The sequence below is a fragment of the Venturia canescens genome, chromosome 8, assembly GCF_019457755.1.
Source record: "Venturia canescens isolate UGA chromosome 8, ASM1945775v1, whole genome shotgun sequence".
NCBI lineage: Eukaryota > Metazoa > Arthropoda > Insecta > Hymenoptera > Ichneumonidae > Venturia > Venturia canescens.
Genome location: NC_057428.1, coordinates 11271085 through 11291843, shown reverse-complemented (window position 1 = coordinate 11291843; position 20759 = coordinate 11271085). Strand labels below are relative to the sequence as shown.

The 20759-nt window shown below is 37.8% G+C and overlaps 2 protein-coding genes and 2 long non-coding RNA genes across 6 annotated transcripts; 2 read left to right on the top strand and 2 right to left on the bottom strand.

Annotated features, from left to right (window-relative positions):
• Window positions 1–54: 54 nt before the first annotated feature.
• Window positions 55–3042, bottom strand: icln (chloride nucleotide-sensitive channel icln). 2 transcript variants are annotated; one of them, XR_006261916.1, is made up of 7 exons: window positions 2529–3042; window positions 2286–2428; window positions 1592–1737; window positions 1315–1491; window positions 1030–1119; window positions 609–715; window positions 55–403 (listed from the first exon to the last, which is right to left on the bottom strand). XR_006261916.1 is itself a non-coding variant. In XM_043427516.1 (6 exons), the coding sequence occupies exons 2-6, from the start codon at window positions 2402–2404 to the stop codon at window positions 315–317; spliced, it is 621 nt and encodes a 206-aa protein (XP_043283451.1). In that variant the 5' UTR covers window positions 2405–2428; window positions 2529–3036; the 3' UTR covers window positions 55–314. The 2 variants fall into 2 exon arrangements, 1 of the variants encoding a protein (XP_043283451.1); XM_043427516.1 differs by lacking the exon at window positions 609–715 and having other exon boundaries at window positions 2529–3036.
• Window positions 3043–7625: 4583 nt separating this feature from the next.
• Window positions 7626–14181, bottom strand: daw (dawdle). Its single transcript, XM_043427515.1, has 4 exons — window positions 13728–14181; window positions 9922–10179; window positions 9365–9747; window positions 7626–7799 (listed from the first exon to the last, which is right to left on the bottom strand). Exons 1-4 carry the CDS (start codon window positions 14161–14163, stop codon window positions 7632–7634), a joined length of 1245 nt encoding a protein of 414 aa, XP_043283450.1. The 5' UTR covers window positions 14164–14181; the 3' UTR covers window positions 7626–7631.
• On the top strand, window positions 7660–13740 carry LOC122415409 (uncharacterized). Its single transcript, XR_006261919.1, has 3 exons — window positions 7660–7884; window positions 9308–9534; window positions 12507–13740. It is a non-coding gene; the product is annotated as an uncharacterized lncRNA (long non-coding RNA).
• Window positions 14182–14672: 491 nt separating the features above from the next.
• On the top strand, window positions 14673–19324 carry LOC122415408 (uncharacterized). Of its 2 annotated transcripts, XR_006261918.1 has the most exons (4): window positions 14673–15534; window positions 15828–15955; window positions 16072–16798; window positions 18447–19324. It is a non-coding gene; the product is annotated as an uncharacterized lncRNA (long non-coding RNA). The 2 variants fall into 2 exon arrangements; XR_006261917.1 differs by lacking the exon at window positions 18447–19324 and having other exon boundaries at window positions 16072–17184.
• The last annotated feature ends 1435 nt before the right edge of the window (window positions 19325–20759 follow it).

Below are 20759 nucleotides of genomic sequence, written 5' to 3'. Positions count from 1 at the left end.
AAGAAAAAAAAGAAAGAAAACTAGTGCACGACTCGAAGGACCTCACCCACTCGGTGGTTTTTAGTGTACTATTTATTTGATCCTAAGAAATAATTATTCAGTACAAAATGAATATAAATGAAGTGCTTGAATGATGTTCTGGAGAGGAAATGCGGGGGAGAAAGAAAAAAAGGGTCGCGAGATATCTTGCACGCGGTGATACTTTCTCTCGAGTTATGACTTACGAAAGCGAATTAATGTTGGAATTAATTGAAATGAAAATCGTAAGTGCTGGTAGCCCTTCCAAAAGCTCTCTCCATCGGGCTTTCCTTCGTTTACGGATCTTCTTCCGCGTCTTCGAATTGTCCGGCTTCAACGTCCATGCTCTCCTCCACATCAGTTCCATTATGACTGGCAACTTGTTCTGCGAAATCGGGGCAAACAACATTGAATCAACGTTTTATTCGTTGTGGGTCAGCTATTGATGGCAAACGAAGGTTCGGCTAGGTACAGAAAAAAATGAGCCAATGAATGTTTCAATTGGTATAATTAATTTTTTAACTGGCGTAATCTGTTACTAAAGTGGGAGGGAAAGAATTTTGGAGATGCGAAGCAAAATAAAACTTTACACTGCAAAATCGTGGGGTCATTCGGACCAGGCGTGACAATAAGAGGCTCTTCCATTTATTCGCTCGCTGTTATTGAAGGTCACTTTTACAATGCAACGAATCTAAAACTGTTTCAGAAAGATTCCACAAAAAGAAATTCATTACTTTTTTTGTTCAATTTGTAATACAATTCGTTATTCAACTTTTTTCATATTATATTGTTGAAAACTATATCATTACAAAAGTTTAGATGTTTTCTTAGTTTCCTTTCGAATGAAAAGAAAAAATAGTTAATGTTGAATGGAAAGCGAAGTGCAGCGTTGCGATGTGAAAATAAAAAAATTTCAGAGTTCGAATCGTATACGAAATTGGTCACAAACATTTTTGAAAATACATGTTCGTACGAGATTCATAAGTAACGGTTCTATGAACGGAGAATTACCTGCAGGTATAATGTACGGTGCATCGCCTGCACCAACTTCGTAATACTCAAAATCATCGTCCTCTGCGTCTTCATAAATATCCTCTTCAGCTAGAAAAAAAAAACTCAGTCAACTATCTTAATGAATTGATCTGCAGAATTAAATTTTTTATTATCAACTTATTTATTGATTTGTTCCTACCAACTTATTATAAACTCCCTAATGTCAACTTACTCTTAAAATTACTCTCGTCGCATTATGAATTTTTTATTGTCAAGACATGATTTATTATTGAAAAAATTTACCATCTGAAAAGCTGTCTTGGGGATCCGGATGCAAGGCTTGACATTGGTTCATGGCCTGAAACATTGCATCCAAGCTGTTTGTGTCGTCAGGTGTAAACATGAATTCTGTCATTGGGGGTTCTTCCGGTTCTTCGTCTTCTCCAACGCTGATGTAATCATTCTGTGTGGTTTGACCATCTGAAAACATTTTTTTATTTTTTTTATTTTTTTATTTGTTCATTCGTTTGATTTGATTATTCAAAGTGATTATGAACTTCGGATTTCATTTTTTCATTACCAGGTAAATCGACGTTAGCATCAACCAGGACGTAGAGACACGGCCTTGGATGAACTACTTGGTCTCGTGAGATTGCGTGAAGCGATACGTGAAGATAGTCCAGGGAAAAGCCTTGTTGCGTGCTGTTGTTCACCCATGATATTATACTGAGAATAAAGAAATAAGATTTATCGTGTCTTGCAAGACAGAGCAATAAAAAATGGAGAGAATAATGCAAGGACGCTTGAAAACAGAAGTTATTCACGGTCCAGGACGGAGAAAAGCTGGAAAACATTCTGTATATAAAAACTAAATGTATCGTAGAACTCCAGAATAAGTATCAACTCAAACTCGATTGCTTGAAGACTGGAAAGTTGATTATTCACTCTGTGTTGATATCAAAAAATCTTTAGCCTTCTGCCACATGTAGAAAATTGACAACGATATTGTGGATATTTGGAAAAATGTTTACAATTTTGTCTTCAGCAGGAAGTAGCATGACAACAACATTAATTATTATCAATTTTAATTTTGGTCACAGACCACGAGGTAGTAAGATTTTAATCCAAAGTTGAAATGTAAAAGTTCGATCAAATTCAATTTCAACATATGAATTTGAGTTTTGGTAAAGAATTTGAAAATCCTTGCTCTTACAGGCCAGTAATTTTTTAATTCTAGGTTTCTATGTGAATAGAATAAACGTTGATTTTGTTACCTCTCGGTTATGTATAGAGTCCCTTTACCAATTTCTCTGTCATCAATGAAAACAGTGGTGTTAGGTTCTTCATGCCTGATACCTTCCTGTGGTGCCACAAAATTACTGAGTACAACCATGTTTTTAAAATTATTTTCTGCAATCTGAAAGATGTGTAAAATTTCAGTAAGAAAGGTGAAAGCAATGTTAGAATTAAACAATTTTCGACGTAAAATCTATAAACATTAACGAAATGTCACTTACATGGAAATTTCAACAAGTCCGGAAAGTCAAGAATTGCCGAATGACAGCTCTTGAATTTGTGCGTTGATGCAACAGTTATTTATTATATTTCGATTGAGTCCGAGCGAACGATCAGTCTTCTTTTTCTTTTATTTTCACTTATTTTTTGCGCCTATAAATACAAACTCCTTCGTATTCAATGGAGACTATTGTCGTTTCTGTGGATAGATACGTAAATGCTAAAATACGCGGATACACGAACCACATCGCGTACACACGATGCAAGAATTATTTTTTTTTATGAAACGATTTCATCGAATGAAAGAATGACAACTTCTGAGAGCTTCTGCGTGTGTAAAATTTGTTCGTATTTGCCGAAACAAAAAAAAACAATTGAATACTTGAACACGAGGCGATAATGAAAAAAAAATGAAATATCCCAAGAGTCAAGAGAACAAATGCAACACTTCGTACGAGGTTATAATGAAAACTACTGGATTCGCGCAGGACCGCAGTGAAAATTCTCCGAGGTTTTGCCAACCGGCGTCGACGAAAAAGAATCAATCTTCGTTGCCGGCGTTTCAGAATATTTGCCTATTACCAATTCCCCATGTATACTGTCACGCATTGCGTGCATAGATGTAAACTAAATACTGTTTTCTAACTCAAATTATTCAGATTTAATCCGCTTATCTGTTACTAAAGATCGTCGATATTATTTTCACAAAAAACATAATGCATTAGATTGAGAAAACTAACATGGAATTCCAAGTTGAATTTCAGGTTCAGGCAACCAAAAAAATTATTAATTTTCTCTGTTATTTACAGTCGATAATAAGGTTGTTTGCTGCTTAGTTATCGGCCAGGTTACTCTGCGAGAGAAAACTTGTGTGGCGCTTACTTCGGGTTCGTTGTTCATTTCGTTCACGGAAAGGTTTTTACGTTTTTCACTGTCCTTCTAAAGTTAAATGAAGTATAAAAAGACCGAAACCCAAACAAACCGAACTGGGTTGTGCACATCATCTGTCTTTCTTCGTTTTATTAGATCTGGGCTTGTGTATATATGTTTACGTACTTATCAAGGACATTTTACCTAATTTTATTTACTTTCGATTTCTGTTCGAATCTTGGGAACATTTGTTTTCAATAATAGTATAGTTTCGAAAAGTTTTCAAAAAATAGTTCAAACGGTGAGTCGGTCCGATCGAAATTGAAGACTGTTTCGAAAATTCTACATATTCAATAGTACGTGTGAAGACGTGTATTTTGAATTTGAAAAACAAACGTACTTGGCAAATTAATAAATAATTACAAATCAAAATTAATTTTCTCTCGTATCACTGTTGAAATTGACGCTATCAGCTTTATAACCACAAATTGGATCAATTTTCAATCGATCCGTGAAATTTCGAATTTTTGAAATGTAAAAGCATTTTCAATAGTGAATCCGTGACTACATTTCGTCCGGTGTGATAATATGTTACTAAAAAACGAACATTCGACGTCAATCCGTAAAAATTTCTCGAAGTTGTCGTTTTCCTGGGCAAATTCTTCCGCTTGTAAAAAAGTGTTGACGAAATCTCGTTGTGTGGTAATTGAATAAATATCCGTGAGTCGTGAGGCGTAAAAGGTCACACTGGAAGCGATGTAACGCCACCTCGATACATTGCGAATCTGTGTATCGTAATTTTTTTTATTATTTTTTATTTTTGTTCTTGTGTCCACCGAGGAGTGACAGATGGTCATTATATATTTTGATTTTTCCTCGAGGCAATCACATGCTTAATTAAAGTAATCTCTGTGTGGACTTTGGAGTGTACAATATCGAGGGGTTTCGCCACACACAATATACGTTCGACTTCAATATTTTATGGTGTTGAGAGTGAGCACGCGCTCGTGTGTGTGAGTGCGGGAGAAGGAGTGTGCATCGAAAGTGAACGAGTTCGTGTTAGTGGAACGAGCAAAAATGACGAGGTCGAGAATTATCGTATATAAACACAGTTTTCGGGTGCTATTTTATTGCTAGAAAATACAAACAATGGCGAGTCGAAAAATATTGAATTATTATCGTTATTAATAAACGTCCTTCATCCTGAATCGTGATTTTTTAAACTTTCCATAAAGCAATCATTTTTGGTTTTTCGATTATTCATTCGAAATGAGTGTTCGAGAGGAAACAAACACGTGCCGTGATCTTCACAAGTTCACCTTATCGCGATGGACTAAAAAAACGTACGTACGAACAAATGTGATAAAACAGGCAAATTAAAAGCCAGAAGCAAAGGTTAACTTTCTACGGATTCTCTCGAATTCTCTGTTTCGTAATTAGCGTACTCGCAGAAGCGACCGAATTCCGGATCCAATGTTAACGCGTTCAACAGAGTTGACATATATGTATATAACTTCGATACTGGATCAAAAAAAAGCATAAGCCAGCAAAAAGCTCGGTCTACTACATTCTTGAGGTAGCCTGAGATTACATGCAGAATAAAAATTACGAATAATTTGATGTTTTATCCATTAAAATCACGGGGCTAATTTATCAAATTGTCTCCAACGCTTTACATCATTATACACATTTCATAAATATTAGTATATTTATTTATACGATAAATACGCAATTTATAAATTACTAATAACTTTAAACCTCTCGCTGATTCAAGTATATTAAGTTTTAAGTCTAAATCACTTATTTTCGCAAACATTCACAAACATAAATAAGAACATGTGCTCCTTCAATTTTAATTTAACTTGAAATAGAATCTTAAATCTGGACACTCGGAAATAGTGTCGATAAGTTTTGCTCGACATGAAAATTGTTGCGAGGTTAGCTCGTTAAAAATATTCTCGAATGAGTATAAACGCAACTTTTCATAATAATTATTCCTTTTCTCTATTAAATTACTTTTGCATTGTTCATTTAATGTACTACATACATAATATCGATATTTCTAAAATCGTCGTTGCTCGACGTTAAATATTACATTCAATTATTTAATTACTAACTTTCATTCTCGAGAGAAAATTTTCGTATTATGAGTTCAATTGAAGATGGAAAGCTCTCGTCTTCGACTTGAGCTTCGGAACGACATTTTCTAACCTCCAAATCGAGTCTGTGCGTTCGTAATCGAATTTATAACAATGATAAATCGCAATGAGTTTTTCTATACTTTAAACGATAAAAACGCTCAATTCCCTAGAGATTTCGTGACTGGCGTTTGCAGGGACGATTTTAAACGAAGTGGGGAATCATTTTTGCAAAATAACCGATGCTCTACTGTACTACTGCCAAGTCGAGAGTCGCATCTTCGAATGCTGACAAAAAGTTCGCAGTGCTCTCAGATACTCCCGATCAATTTTAATACGAACATGATAACCCTTGAGCGATTCTCTTTCCTTAGTTCAAATCGACTCGGTAACGCTTCGAAAAAAAAAATAAAAAGAAAAAATTGAATAAACAAAATGTTCTTTTTTCGAGCCGCATCTTTCTCTTCCCGTATTCGTTTCAAGGTTAAGTCGGGGAGTTTTCGCGCTTGTATACACACGGGAGAAAATAACTTGTTTGCTTTCCGTTGTGAGAGAAGCCAGTGAAAAACATTAAGTTGAAGCAATCGTTCGCATGCTTACGTTTCAATTGAACGTTTGAGAAAAATAATGAATACGAAATATAATAAAATCTTTAGACCGCAATATTTTCAATATCATGCAAATAAATAATGAATACGAAATATAATAAAATCTTTAGACCGCAATATTTTCAATATCATGCAAACGTGTGTTTCAAATTGCTTATAAATTTTTTGTTATATTTGTAGACACGAAATTACGGTTAGCACTAAATTTTTTTCGTTCCAAATATCGAACTCGGTAACAGGATTATGCAAGAAGATCAACCATTCACGTGTGAATGGAAGTTTACAAAGGTGGAGCATGCAGAGATAGAAATCGAAAGTGTAACAGTTTCACGGTCAGTCCATTGTCGTATGTCGTCGGCCTATACAGGACTTTTATTTTAAGCGAATAAAGAAAAAATGCTCAACCGACGTTTCGCATCAGATGTTCGATTCTAAGATTCTCGAGGTTCTAAGATTATCGGACATTTTTTGTCGCGCGACGACATTTTTCTTCGTTTTCTTTCGTCTCATAACATAACCTTATTTCAACTACCCGTGAACTCTCGACGCCTCTGTCGCACAAAAAGTTCGAACGACGCAAGGAAAAAAGAAAGGATTATCTGAGCTCTAAAATCGGACGAGAGAACATCAAACTTGTGAAACTATTCGATATGTGAATATAATTTCTTTCTCCATTCTCCATAAAAGCACTGAACAAAAAGTTCATTTTAAATCGTTGCATCGAATTTCGTCGATCAAGCTTTCATCCATTTTCGTCATATCTGAATTATACAAATTTTAAGTCCGATTGAAAAACTTTCGAAATGATAATTTCGTTACTGTCTGATAAAAGAATCAGTTCGAAAAATTCATAGGTTAGAAAACTGCTTTGGAATGTGTCATTGCGTCACGAGAATTCTTGTCGTTCGATCGGAACGACGAAATTTGTGTTTTCTTTTTTTTCAACGGTACCCTACACTTTATCTCTTTGAAGGATCAAAATATCCATAGGACGATAAAAACATTTACGTTCTGCTGCAACGATGTAAATGTTTTTATGACATAATTGAGTATCAATATATCGGTAATGGGAGTGGGGGAAATACTGTTCGGTCATACCTGCTCACTTGGCTCTTTTACGCTGTAAATCCATTACTACTCTTCTGACGATGTTTTCATCGATACAACTATGATTTTTATTCTCGTCTTATTTTTTATCTGAAATTTCATTGTTAACAGCTCAATGTCAGTTGTAGAACTGACCCAATGCCGACTCGAGTATCGATGTTTTTTTCGTCTCGCACGTTTTTACTTACGTAAAAAGACGTACGGAAAGTTTCGTGGCCGTTTTTCATCGATCGCTCTGATTCGTCTGTTTGAAATTCGGTGGAACTGTGACTGTGTCGCCATCAACTCGAACCGAACAAAGTGAAGAGAGTGTCGAATTTAAGAGTCGTCTATTCCGCGAGGTTGGCACGAGTCAAAAATGAAATTCATCGATGTTGAAGCCTCACATGCAGCCACAAGCCTCGACCACCATGTTTGGCAACGTTTTTTGCGTTATCGTATTGTTCGAGTCGACGTAGAGCAACTGGATCGGCGACAACTGCGTCGGTGAACAGCACGGCACTATCTCGTTCTTCTGCTGATGTACGCTGCCCTTTTTCGTCAACAACCTCTGAAAAATGAATCGAACAACTCTCTCAATCAAAACTCAACGGACTTTCAAAACTCAACGTTTTTTTCTTCGAAGTACGCTCAAGGTCAGTACAAAAGAAGTTTACGATTTTACCACATTTATCTCCAATCTCGAGGAAAAAATGATTTTTCATTACGTGGAAATTGAAAAATTATTATTCAAATATGAGTGAGCTAGAATCGTACGAAAAACTGGATGAACCAATCGTTTTATTGTGCATGACTTGGAATCTGATTTAAATAACAAGGATTTTTAAAAATTTATAAGCTTTTAATAAAATCCAATGACAGTTCAGTGTTTTCCTCCTGCACATAGATAATCGATTTAAATCGTTAGACCATTTAACCCTTAGTGTGCATCTGGGGTCAGGTTGACCCCAAAATTTGTTTCTCACATGAATAGCATTTACAGATGAGCATCTCATAAGTAAAAGCCCCAATATTGAGAAATCGTTATCCCCTCTCTAAAAGTAGGGAGCATAGCCAACTTCACACTCCAAAATAAATACACTTTTTGGAAGGGTTGCAAAGTGGACTATTTTTCCCTTAAAGCATGGACCCTTGTCTGCAAAACTCTGTAAGGATTTTTTTCAAAACTCAAAATATAATTTTTTACGAGAGATTTAACCGAAAAAGTGTTTTTTACGCGGACTATCAACTTTGAGCACGTTTTTGAGCAACGAAAAAAGATTTTTTGGAAATCCGACTTTACAGCCTTAAAGTTGGACCAATTAACTGCAAAAAGTGACTGAACCTTTTATTCCGAAAAGCGCATAGTTACCGAGATATTCGATGTCAAAAATGACCTGGGGTCAAAGTGACCCCATGTGCACGAAATGTCTCGCTGTCAAGGTGTGCACACTAAGGGTTATTAATCTATAAGAGGCATAAATTGTTGGGAGTTTACGATCGTCGCACCGAAATGACGATGAATAATTTTTTTCTTTTTACTCTCCGTGCTCCGGGATGAAATTTTGTGCAAAAACGGTTAAACAAATGAGTTGGAAAGTTTGCAGAGTTATTACATAAAATATCTTCAAAGTCGAATGAAACTGATTCGAATAATTGTTTTGGTCAAATTGAGCAAAGCCGAACGAAAATTGCGAATTTTTTTGAAGTTTTTGCATTTTTTAAAAGTTTTTTGGGTCTTTGATAAATTCGTCAACTTTCACTTGCCCCTGGAGAGTCCCGGGAATGTGCGAAAACTCTGTGCAAATTTTTGATTTTTTTTTTTTTTCGTTCGAATTCAATGGTATCGCAGATATTTATCATCTTCGGATCGTTCGTATATGTTAATTTACTTTTGAGTGTGATTTTATCGAACTAAGCGAATCTGTGCCAAGGGACTTGCTCGTATTTTTTTATTTAATCGTTTTTTCCTATTTTTTTAGTAATTTTTTTGATTTTTACAAATTTCGTTCATTCGTAATCGGTTAAAATCTTTGGATAGTTTAAAAAAAGTATTTTAATTTGGTCTTTCCATTTCAGTGAAAAGCGTCGGTAACTCTGGAAGCGAGATTGAGTGAAAATGATTTTTTCACGTACCCTGATTACGTTGTTGTACGGCGAGGCACTCATCGTCAAAGAAGCAGCCGAAGAGCACGAGCCCCGACAGAAGTGAGCGTGATAACCGCTCGGATGAAGTATCCAATCGCTCCAGCCGATGTCCTCGAAGCTTATGTACAAATCGTCGCGACAACATTCCTTCATTTCCGGTAAACAGTTGGAATTTCTCTTCGGACGATTCTTTTGAGGCAACGGTGACGTGTGAATAACGAGGAAAGGCTTTAACGTTATTTCGATCGAGACCGGAGCTGTGTCGCGATCGATCGAGCACGTGCTGCATGCGATTTGAATGGCGTGATTCAAACCGCGTCGCTCCACCCATTTCCTCAACGTAAAACGCACGTCCGACTTGACCCAACCCTCTTGAGGAGAAAACCGAGGAATGAGAGAGAAATTAAGAACTTTGACGATTTGGCGACGAATCGTAAGACGAAGAAGCGCAACGGACGTTCGTCGATGACAAAAAATTGGCATTTTTAATAATTTCCATCGAATTCGAGATGAAAAACAAAAGATCTAAAAGCAAAAGGATTTACCTCCGATGGAAGTTTCGAAAATGCCCATAATCGCGTTTTTCTCAAAGCTTTCGCCCTTGTCCCAGTGATCGAGCTCGGAGAGCACGAAAGTCTGATTGAAAACGTCGTTCTCGTCGGATTCCTTGTAGAACCATAGTTCAGCTGAAGTTACGTCGACGAAGAGTATCTCTTTTGGTAGATTGAAGGTGAAGCAAGCTGCTGGATTGAAACCCGTGAGATGGTTCGAGCTTTGGCGACAATGTTTCAAGTCAGCAACCCCTGTGAGGAAAAATAAATGAAAAGAAAATGATTGAGAACTCTCCGTAGGGACGATTCGAATACTGCATTTGCGAATTAAAACTTTCCTCATTTACAATTGGGAAATATTATTTTCGCTCAAATTTTTTTCAACGCGAATCGAATACTTTGAACCTAGAAAGAGTCGAAAAGCCACACGAGCCAAATGCTCATTCACCTGCTTCTATAGCAGCTGGGAAAACAAATTCAAAAATCCCCAGCAATGTCAACCACGAAAGTCAATTTATTCTCTAATTTCTCACGCAGATACATTTTTTATCACATAATTCGTGACCTTTTTCGGTCGATCAATCATAACGAGAATTTCCACGTTGATTCGATCTTCCTGTGCCAATATCTCGTTCCAGACTTCTCGCTCCAAGGACCTATGGATTATCTGTATGCTATGACTATAGAGTTTGTTTGACGTCTATAGAGCCGTACTACTAGCGCCACGAATGTTTCGAGGTCTTTTCCCCCGATTTTTCGTACTCTTCTTTGACTCGAAAAATGCGAGGAGGTGCCAGTTTAAAAAAAGGCATGAAATCTTCGCATCGATGTTGCGAAATGATTTCTTTTCCCTCCATTTGTCACTTAACAAGTACAAGGTCGAAATAAGCTAATAAACGCTGTCGCGAAAACGTAATTGCCAATTTGACTTCTGTTTTCGTATATATGTGCGAATCCATGAGGCCTTCCATGGCGAGCAGGCTTCTGAACTTTGCTTAGCAATCCGGAGTTGTTTTCGTCTCATTTTTTCCGAGGGATGATAGTTCGAGTTACTTTTTCCGCAAATATTTTCTTTCCGGAGTATTTTTGCTGCTGCCTGTTCATCGGTTGATCAAGAAAAACCTTAGTTTTTTGAATTTCTACTCATGAATGGTATCGAGTAGTAAATAAATCGTGGATTTTCTGTCTCGGTTTTCACGGATTCGAATGACGAGATTGTTCAATCGACTCGGAACGGCTCGTGCATAATTTCGTTCGAATGCTACCATTTTCCCTCGATTCGAGCCCCTTTTTCTCCTCCATTCACTTATTTCGCCGTTTCATCTCTCGCTGTAAATCGCATCAATTCGAAATTTCATTCGCCGCCAAGCCCGCTCCAGTTTCCCCTCCGAGTATTTTTGTCAGTCGAGCTAATTTCGACTTTCTAATACTGTTACGAGAGAAAGGTCCCGGCTACATTCTCTCATCCGACGAGAATGTGACGTTGTAACAGGAACATTAAACTTTCAAATGTAAAATGTACTCGGGGAATATCGCGACCGAATTATCGCTGAATGCTGCATCAAGTCGATAGCACTTTTACACACAATACGTTTTTATTTCCACGGAAATAAAAACTATGCAATTATACTTTTGATCCTCTTTTTATTTGGGATTTTTTTCGTTATTTTTCGAGAGAATCGTTCCATACGATGAACATTTTTGGTTCCTGCGTTTTATTGCGAAAGTATAAAATTTCAATATTGCAAAAGGATTGCAATGAAAATAGAAAAGTCAACGTCGAGTATGCGCGCGAGTGAATTAATGAAGAACTCTAATGTTTTTTCGAACGAATAATATTTTTTCGACGGCGCTTCTGTTGATGGAATCCGTTGAAATTTCCGGTTCATTATTCCGAATGTAAAAAAGGTTATTCATCGATATATTGTCGGAGTGTGTGCGAGAAAAATGGGTCTTCGATTAAATGAATTTTGCGATGAATAAATAAGGGTGTGAGATTCGAGTAAAGGGGGGGGGGGGCGGCTGTAGAAAAGCGCCATTAATATCCGGTCCGTTGTTGCGGTTTATCGCGTCGGACGCACGCAATTAGGGTGGGAATATTCACTTTCGCTTATTTTATACCGAAACTGGCAATATTTCGCGTGGCTTCAAAGTGAGCGAAACAATCGAAATTTATCTACCGTCGTTTCTCTCGTGACGGGGGTATTTAGCGCGTTATTTCGTCGAAATTCGCGCCCGGCAAAGTTGATTTTTAATGCTTTTTCTTTTGCCCGGAAGCTTTATTGTTAGCGTGCCCCATCAGAAAATATTGAATCGCTGAAAACCAGAGTTTCCAACATTTTCTTCAATTTACACGGAATATTTCCGCCCGCTCATTTCCCATTTCCGGGCTCTCCCATATCGATTTTCCAGGCCATATTTTCCGACGAAATTTCCACGAACAATGAACCGGATCTTGAAAATAAAAATCCTGATTCCGACAGCCCCGCCCTTCGGACCCACTTTTTGTGGCCAAATATCTCGCAGGCATTTATCAAATTTTGTTTCTTTTCAATACATAAATAAATGTTCATTTGCAGAAGCCCTTTGGAGTTTTACCGAGAGGAAACAACAAATGGAACGCAGAACTCGGGCTCGGATGGAAAAAAACACGCGAAATATCAGCTCACATGGCCAACGGAGTGACTTTTTCCCGATGCCAAATACGAAATATCCGAGGAATGACGAATTCGTTGAAATCATCGTTATTTCGTTTCATTTTTCTTCAATTTTTATCCTCGATCATTGAGTTTCTATCATTCGCTCTCCTCTCAGGTCAATCCACAATCGATACGAAAAACTCAAGTCTTTTATCTCGTACCCAAATTTTTATGTGCACGAGAATACAAAGGTGGAGTGAAATGAGAGATGCTGGCAATTAAGGGCGCCATTATTCGTTGAAGCATAAGTATATCAGTGTTAGCATTGTTTCGTACGTATCCGCATGACTTAAAAGTATTACTGTAGTTCTCGGACGAGGCCAATTAACGAGCTCCGCTAGAACTTGCCTACATTGTCCACACTTCTCTTCTACTCCTCTTCCTGCGAGGCTCTTATCCTCTTTCCAACATTCTCGCTTTTCTACTCGTTCGATCGTTTAGTTCTTCAACCTGTTAGATTTACCTGTTGGATCCTATACATGCTTTTATCGCTGTACGTCGCTTCGTACGAAGTAAAACAAATTCACACGTTTGTCGATTCGTTGCATATTCATGCGACAAAAATCCAATTCGTGTTCGGCTCGTAGCTTTTTTTTTATTCTTTTTTTCGATTTCTACATTTATCTTGCACCGGGAACCATGTCGCCGGTGATATTTTTATATGGATATTGTTCACGAACGCTTTCTCAGGGATCCGTTTCGTTTTCAACGTTTTAACTCGTCCATTTTCGCATCGATCTTCGCATGACTAATGAAATCTTCATGTTTTATCGTTAATTTGCTAAGATAAATAAATAGTTTTGGAGTTATTGAACTTTTGAGAAGGCAGCTTCGTCGGAATATATTCGCGCATATTTGACAAGTTCCTTCACGAATTTCGATCATACTCGAATACTCGGAGAGAGAATTAATGACGCGATCGAAGCTGACTATTAAAAACTAATATTTTCTTGGATTATTAAGTTTATTTATATTTTTTATTGCCTTTCAGCCTCAATTGGCCTGTTACTCCGACGTACCTTGGGACGGAATATTCTTTCGGGGATTTTCAAGGAGTCTGATTAATGCGAGAAGCTCAATTACGGTGTAACCGAGACTCACCTTCGTTAGGGAAAACGACGATCTGATCGGTTTTTCCGTAGAAGCTTTCCGCCTGTTTTTCCGGTTCGAGAGGAGCGCCGGGTCGCAGTTCGAGCACGTGGCCGTTTATCAATGGCTTTGGTAGGGTCGACAACGAGATCGAGACCTCGGGAGGCTTCTCGAGTCTGAGTTTCTTCAATATCTGCTGCTTGACATACTCGACCCGTAATTCTGTCATTATCGGATCGCGATCGATGCTCGAAGTCGCGACGAGACGATTGCGCGTGCATTCGGAGCAGTCCTCGTCGCTGCTCGCATCGATTTCTGGAGGCGCTTCCACCTTGGACGGATAGAAAGTGGACCAGACGGTGTTCAGGGGGTTGCCGATTATCGGCCAAGATCCGCCGACGCTGCCGTAGCCGAGGAGCAGCAACAGTAGGGCCAAGTCCCACCGCATTTTCAGCCAACTTTTTATCGAATCCGACTAAATTTAGGCGACAAATCTTCTCCTGATGGGACTGTAAAATCTGTCAAAATGCTTCAGGACTTTGGGCCAGTTCCAACCGAATAATTTCGTCGATTCCCCGCAATGATTCGTCGTTCGTGACGATCCATAAATGATATTGAGCCCCGAACTTTGAATCCTCTCCGCCGCAGTACCAAGCGACCTTCTTTCCCGGCGTTTTCAACTCCTTTTCCCGGCAGCTATCGCCGCAGTATCCAGCACAACTCGCCCTAACCCCGAGACACTTTTAAAGTGAGAACGAACCGCACAATATCCACTTGTCACTGGTCCCAAACGTTGATGAAGACTGAAGGTGATTCTTGCCGTTGGGCCAGTGATGTAGTGAACTCGGCACGAGTGGACCTTTGCCCCGTTGACGATGGGGACGAAAGCTCATTGGACGAGATCCCAAGAACTCTGAGTGTTATCGCCGGAGCTCGGCGAGAGGAACACGCGCCACGGACATGTTGCAGCATCTCTCTCTTTCTCTTTCCCTCTCCAGATCTCCCCCGTTCTCTTTCTCTCTTTCTCCCTCGCTAGCGACCGGACCGTTTTTACTTCTTGCTCAAAATCGACGATACGTGCTGAGGGGACTTCATCCAAATTGCTCTCATGCTCTGTTATATATCCGCTTGAAAAAAACGTATGAAAAAAATGGATAAATCAAGCCCATCATCAAAGTGTCTCTCAATTACGAATTTTATCAACAAAATTCCCACTTTTTAAGTCCAAACTCGATCAATCAACGTCCGAATGAAAACATCGTTAAATCTCCAAAAAATTTCGTCAGTAATTAGCCGTTGTACCCTGACGCAACATTTTTACTTCATCTAGTTTCGATGCATGGCCTAATTATAGATCGTTATCAATTCTATAAAAAATTCTCAAGTCTTGCAAGTTTTTTTTCAAATTCTCCATTAATAACATGAGCTACCAATGACATTTTTTGACCTTTTTGTGCTGCACATTTCAAGTGGACTGACCTTCGGTTTTCCATTCTATTTTGTGGAACCAAGCAATTACGGATGGGGGCAAATTTCGATCACATTAATAACATTTATGATATTGAAGCATTATTATGTGTCTTTATAACTTTTGATTGATTCATGTATTAATGCTATTGTTGTGTCACAGCATGCAGTAGTGTAATACAAGAAAACCATGACTTATCCGCAATGAAACGGAGGCAATATTAATTATTATTTATTATTTTATCAGTTGATGGGTGCAAGAGCAGCTGGCGGCTCATTAGTCGAAGGCGAGAGTGAGACGAATAAAGTCGCCGCGCATTCGTGTGTTAGGACGAGAGCACGCACTTTGCACGTAAGCCTCAAATTATAAATAATCATCTGATACTTTCGACTCTTCGATAATTCCTTTTTTTTCTCTTTTCCTTGAACAATAAGTTTTTTCAACATCTTTCGTAATGTTCAACTTACGGGCTATTTCATACGAGACACGAACTTATAGTCGTGGGCGTTGATTGTTTCTTGAAAAACAACGAGGTTGCTGGAATTTGTAACTCGGAGTGTCTTATCAATTTTTTAAATACATCACACTCTTACGCGTTTTGTTTGAAACTTTGAATGTATTTACTGAAATTTCTGTTCAATCAGGCTTTGGAAAATTGGCAAATGATCTGGAAAAATACTGACCCTTCGGACGATCACAACTTTTGCATCGGACCGTTGGTGGGAAAGCTGTTCGAGAGACCGGATGACGAATCGTCGGTCGAAATGAATTTGTTGAGTTTCTGAAGAATTTTTGAATTTTTCGCTGGAATTTAGACAATTTTTTCTTCATGTAAATTAATTTAACCGTTTTCTAAGAGGTTTTTGAATGTTCTTCTCTTTTTACTAGGTTTTCATACTGGGACGAAAATCTGAATGTGGAAAAATGATGCAACGAAACGATGAAACGAAAAATGTGCCAGTTGACGTTTTGCACTGATTTTTTGAGGAGGAAAAAAATGAGTTTTCCCTCGTTCGCAGACTTTGGAGTTTAAATAAGAGTCGTTCGTTGTAGCGAAGGAGCGACAATTTTCGAGTTATACTGAGAGTGCGGGATAGCTCGTAGGTGGAAAAACTCGATCTCACTCAGTTTTCGTGCAACATCGCCGCGTCGCTTTTTCGACTCAACGATTATATTTTTCTTTGCCACTTTGGGGTTAGCTCTTTTCTGTCCTCGCCCTCCTCTCTTCTTCCTTCTCATTTTGTCGCTGTATTTGCTCCAAGCAAATTCCTCGAGAGAACACCTCCGCGGGGCAATCCGACGATAAATTGTCGAGAGTGGGCGAATCTTCGCCCCGAGAGCAAAACTCCACAGCAATCACGACCAACTCGCGTGCGAACAAGCCTCTGTGTGTGTGTGTGTTTCACCATAAACGCAAAAATATCTGTATACGTACGAATCCTTAAAAAAATGACGTAAAACCTCAAATTATTCGCTCACGAGAACCGACGTCAACGAATGTATACATGCAAACACAAGATTTCACACTCCACCGCTGAATTATCTCGACACTCTTTTCTGCTTCCACGTCGCCTGACTATCGTTCTCTCGCTGAAGCTATGAAAGAAAAACTTCGGTAAATATTATACGATTATCTTGGATGGTTGATAACGAGAAAAATTATTCAACCCTGTCAAACGTTTGCTCGTCGATAGGAGACTGGCGAATAAAAAAAATCCGATTGAACCAGCCTCGTGAACGCACGCTTGCTCCCTTCGGCCAAATTTCATCATGCATCAAATCTTTTCCATCCAAAAATAACAACAGATTTTTCCCATTCAAACTTTTATTATACCACTTCAAATGCAAATTGAATTTTAGCAAAATGTAAAAATTACTACGGTGCTGTATCGTCATATTTACTAATTCTTACGAACATACATAGTCATTTTTTGTGAAGCGAGAACTCGATGAAAATTGATGTGCCATATACCAAAACAAATATATCGAAATTTAGCTACACTCGCAAAATTTTACTGATTAGCTACCATATAATTGTGCAATATCCTACTGGAAATATTTGAATCCAACCGTCGAAAATGTATGTGTCGTCATAGGATTTTGGCTGTGTATAGCTGTTGGAAAATGTTCAGTTTAACCGTCGATATTCGTACGTATAGACCAGATTTTCGTACTACGGTTTTTTTTTTCGATTTCGGTTGGGATTTGGATGCTGGATCGAAAGAAAAAGTTATAAGGAGCTTTATTATTTTGAGCAACAAATAAACTTTATTTTGTACACATTTCTATAATAGCAATAGAATCACGATGTTTCGTAACGATAATGTTCTTCATGCCCATGTTTTCGGCACAAAAACCATTTATTATATATATTCATTATGAGAATATTTATCGTGTATATACGAGGCAAAAGATTCGCCTGATCGAACCCCTCTTCGAATATAGTTAAGCATAAGCCCTTGAGCCTGCCCAATATATAATTTGGATATTCGTACAATCGCGAATAAAATTCTGCTATGTACCATAGTTAATTTCGATTGCGAAAACAGTACTAACCGTAGCAAAACAGAATTATTAATAACCCTACTTTACAGTTCATCGTCGAGTGAACATAAATTTTACAATGATTCCTCGGTGAACTACGTAGGAAAAAATAGCACAGTTTAAATCTCTGTCAGAGCAAAATACGCAATTCAAATATTTTAATTCGGAATTGACTTGGAAATTACAATGTTTTTGGTAAAAACCTCCAAAATGGCTGATATAGAATCCTACCACATGGTGTTATAGTAATTTTTACAATTTTTTTCTCCTTGTACATTTCCTTGAACTTACACCCACCGAAGTGGTGACTATTGAGATAAAAAAAAAATTGAATCCATGAAAAATTAAGTTGCTGAAAAATTTAATTAAAAAAAAAAAACAAACAAAATTAATATCCGACGCTCGTAAAATATTCTTGACGTTGCGTAGGATAATTTATCACGGTTGAAAGATATTTCAAAATTCATAAAGCTTTAACGAAAATTTTAATGAGCTCGGTGTAGTCAGCCTTGTACACGGATATTTATTCATTTATTCAGTAATTATATTGCATTGTCAATCGAGACATTGTTCATTTGAGATAGTTGAAAAAGACTAGTATGAAAGTCATGTCTGTTGATGCGAAATAATGGAGCTATCGATGTATTTCTAATGGAACGAGGCCTCCGATTTATTGTACTTTTTGGAAGATTGTGAGTGAAAAGGCTTTCTTTGTGCAGAGACTGGAATCGTGTCGGTGGAACAGGACAGGAAAATCCGGGGCTTTCGTCGTGCCCGCGAAGCCCTTATCATGTCGGATATGCACAGCCGAACGAGCCTCGTGCGACTAGACGGTTTCACCAGCTAACTCTCCGTCTCTCTCTCTCTCTCTCTCTCTCTCTCTGTCTCTTCCATTCCGTTTGAATTTCATGTTCGTACATTTTTCCATCTCGTCCACTTCTGACCCATATATACCATGAAATAAATCCCAACGAGCGGTCTATATCTGCTTTGTCTCCCTCCCTTTGGCTCTTTCCTCTATCGCCTTTTACCGGCTTGATCCACCCAACGCTGGATTTATACATTCGTGTATCTCTTCCTCCCACCACGTGTGCTTTCCTCGCATCCGAAAATCTGATGAAAATTTCCAAAAATTCTTTCTATTCTCGAATTATTCATTCGGTTATCCGCGGCTTTACCTGCGAAAGCATTCTTTTTCTATTGGAGTGAGCTCAGTACTCATTTATCTTTAACTCTACGCCGAGTTAACATTGAAAATTAACTATGTATGGTACAAAAGTCTAAATAATTAGAAATTGATCAAATTTGGTGATGATGTTCTTCAACATCAAGTGCGAAAAAACAATTTTTTTCAAAATTTTCTTCTGCTTAGTTATCGAGTAATTACGTGGGTGATTCCATACCAAACGGACCAATCCGTGACCCCGACCATTTTTGATTTTGCTGAAAATTTTCTATTATTTTGTAACCACTGAAAGAAGTCGTTCCTAATTTTTTTAGATTTTTTTCCCAACTCATCTGATGACAATAAATTTTTCAAAATTTCGTACAATTTTTTTGTGAACGCCCATAACTTCTTCAATAACAGAGATATCGAAATAGAATAGTAGGTCATTTTTTTCGTCTTGAGTTGTAGTTTTATGAAAAAAATACAAAAAAAAAGTAACAAAATGAATTTTTATACTTTTTTTTTCAGTTTTTAACCAAAAATATTTTTTTTTTCAAATTTGGACCGTTTTGATTTTTTTCAAAAATTTCACCACGTTTTAATAGATCTTTTTACACATGCAGAAAAATTTTTAGCTTGTGATACTCATAACTTGTTACTTTTTTTTTTTTATTTTTTACCTCGTGTCAAGCAAAAAAGCATTTTTCCTCCTCTTCAAAATCACTTAAAAATTAGTCGGTTCAATGCGAATTTTGATAACTTCTTAAAAAAAAAACTTTGCATAAATAATCCCAAAAAATTCAATCGCATCTTCTTTTAGCGAATTAAACATCCAAATAGACGAAAGCTCAATTCGGTGTTTTTTTGTTTCAGTTGCTGTGATCCGTCAGGGACAGTAGAGGAGGAAGCCACCCGAACGATTTTCACAAGTATTTTTGCATAGTTGCGAAAAACCTTGTTCGAACGTCACAAAAGGCCATGGAGTTGAGGCTCCCCTTTAAAATTGATGGGGAAGTCTTCGCTTATTACATAAAAAATACGAAATACGTGCGAGTGGCCTAAAAATCTGGTAATCAAGTATCCCGATTGGAGGATGTAATTACGGATGCTCGGAAGAAATAGATTTTCCTCTCGACATTCAAAATGCCAAGATTTGAAAAACGCCGAAATATCGACTTGAGCGAAGCAGTAAATAATCGCCTCGAAATGGGCTTCAAGGGGGTTTACAACGCAATGTATTTGTTTGCCAAGCATGATGGTCCGAAGCGAAACGCTCCGACGGAGGATGCCAATTTGAACGGATTTTACTTGAAATCAATATCAGCCGATATGATAACGAAATTGAGAGGCCATCTTGGATTTTGATGCGAGTAGACGTACTCTAGCAAGCTCCTGTGAATTTCCGTAAAATTTCGTTGATTTTCTGTGACAAACTTGTTAAAAAGTGCCTAAAATAAACATCAATTCAGAAATAAACAGTACAATCACTAAATGTTAGAAAAGATCGTTAGTCTAATATAACCTGTAAGCTAAACAGAAAGATAGTAAAAAGTGAGGTTAGACCGCGCGTATCTGAGTTGCAAGTGAAACAAAACTGACGATTATGGCGGGTAAGAATTTAGAAACGAAACAAGGACTTGGGAAAAAAAAACCAATCCACCCAGAAAATCACGGATATAATTAAGAGAAAAACTCAATCTCAAACCAAAAGTGGAGGAGAAGGGTTAAACACTTCGAGCGAAGAACAACAAAATTCACAGGATCTAAGCAGAATCCTTGATAAACTGGAGAATCTGACAGACATGGTTACGAAACTGACTGAGGACAGCATAAAGGCGAAAGAAGCATGGGATCGCATCAATAG

What these genes read in the sequence shown, in the direction of transcription:
- icln (XM_043427516.1), bottom strand. Translation starts at nt 2,404, where the DNA reads ATGGTTGTACTCAGTAATTTTGTGGCACCACAGGAAGGTATCAGGCAT. An exon ending in ACTCTATACATAACCGAGAG is followed by an intron (nt 1,738 to 2,285) that starts GTAACAAAATCA and finishes CTTTATTCTCAG; the next exon opens with TATAATATCATGGGTGAACA. An exon ending in CCAAGACAGCTTTTCAGATG is followed by an intron (nt 1,120 to 1,314) that starts GTAAATTTTTTC and finishes TTTTTTTTCTAG; the next exon opens with CTGAAGAGGATATTTATGAA.
- daw (XM_043427515.1), bottom strand. Translation starts at nt 14,163, where the DNA reads ATGCGGTGGGACTTGGCCCTACTGTTGCTGCTCCTCGGCTACGGCAGC. An exon ending in CGTCGTTTTCCCTAACGAAG is followed by an intron (nt 10,180 to 13,727) that starts GTGAGTCTCGGT and finishes TTTTCCTCACAG; the next exon opens with GGGTTGCTGACTTGAAACAT. An exon ending in TTTCGAAACTTCCATCGGAG is followed by an intron (nt 9,748 to 9,921) that starts GTAAATCCTTTT and finishes TTTCTCCTCAAG; the next exon opens with AGGGTTGGGTCAAGTCGGAC.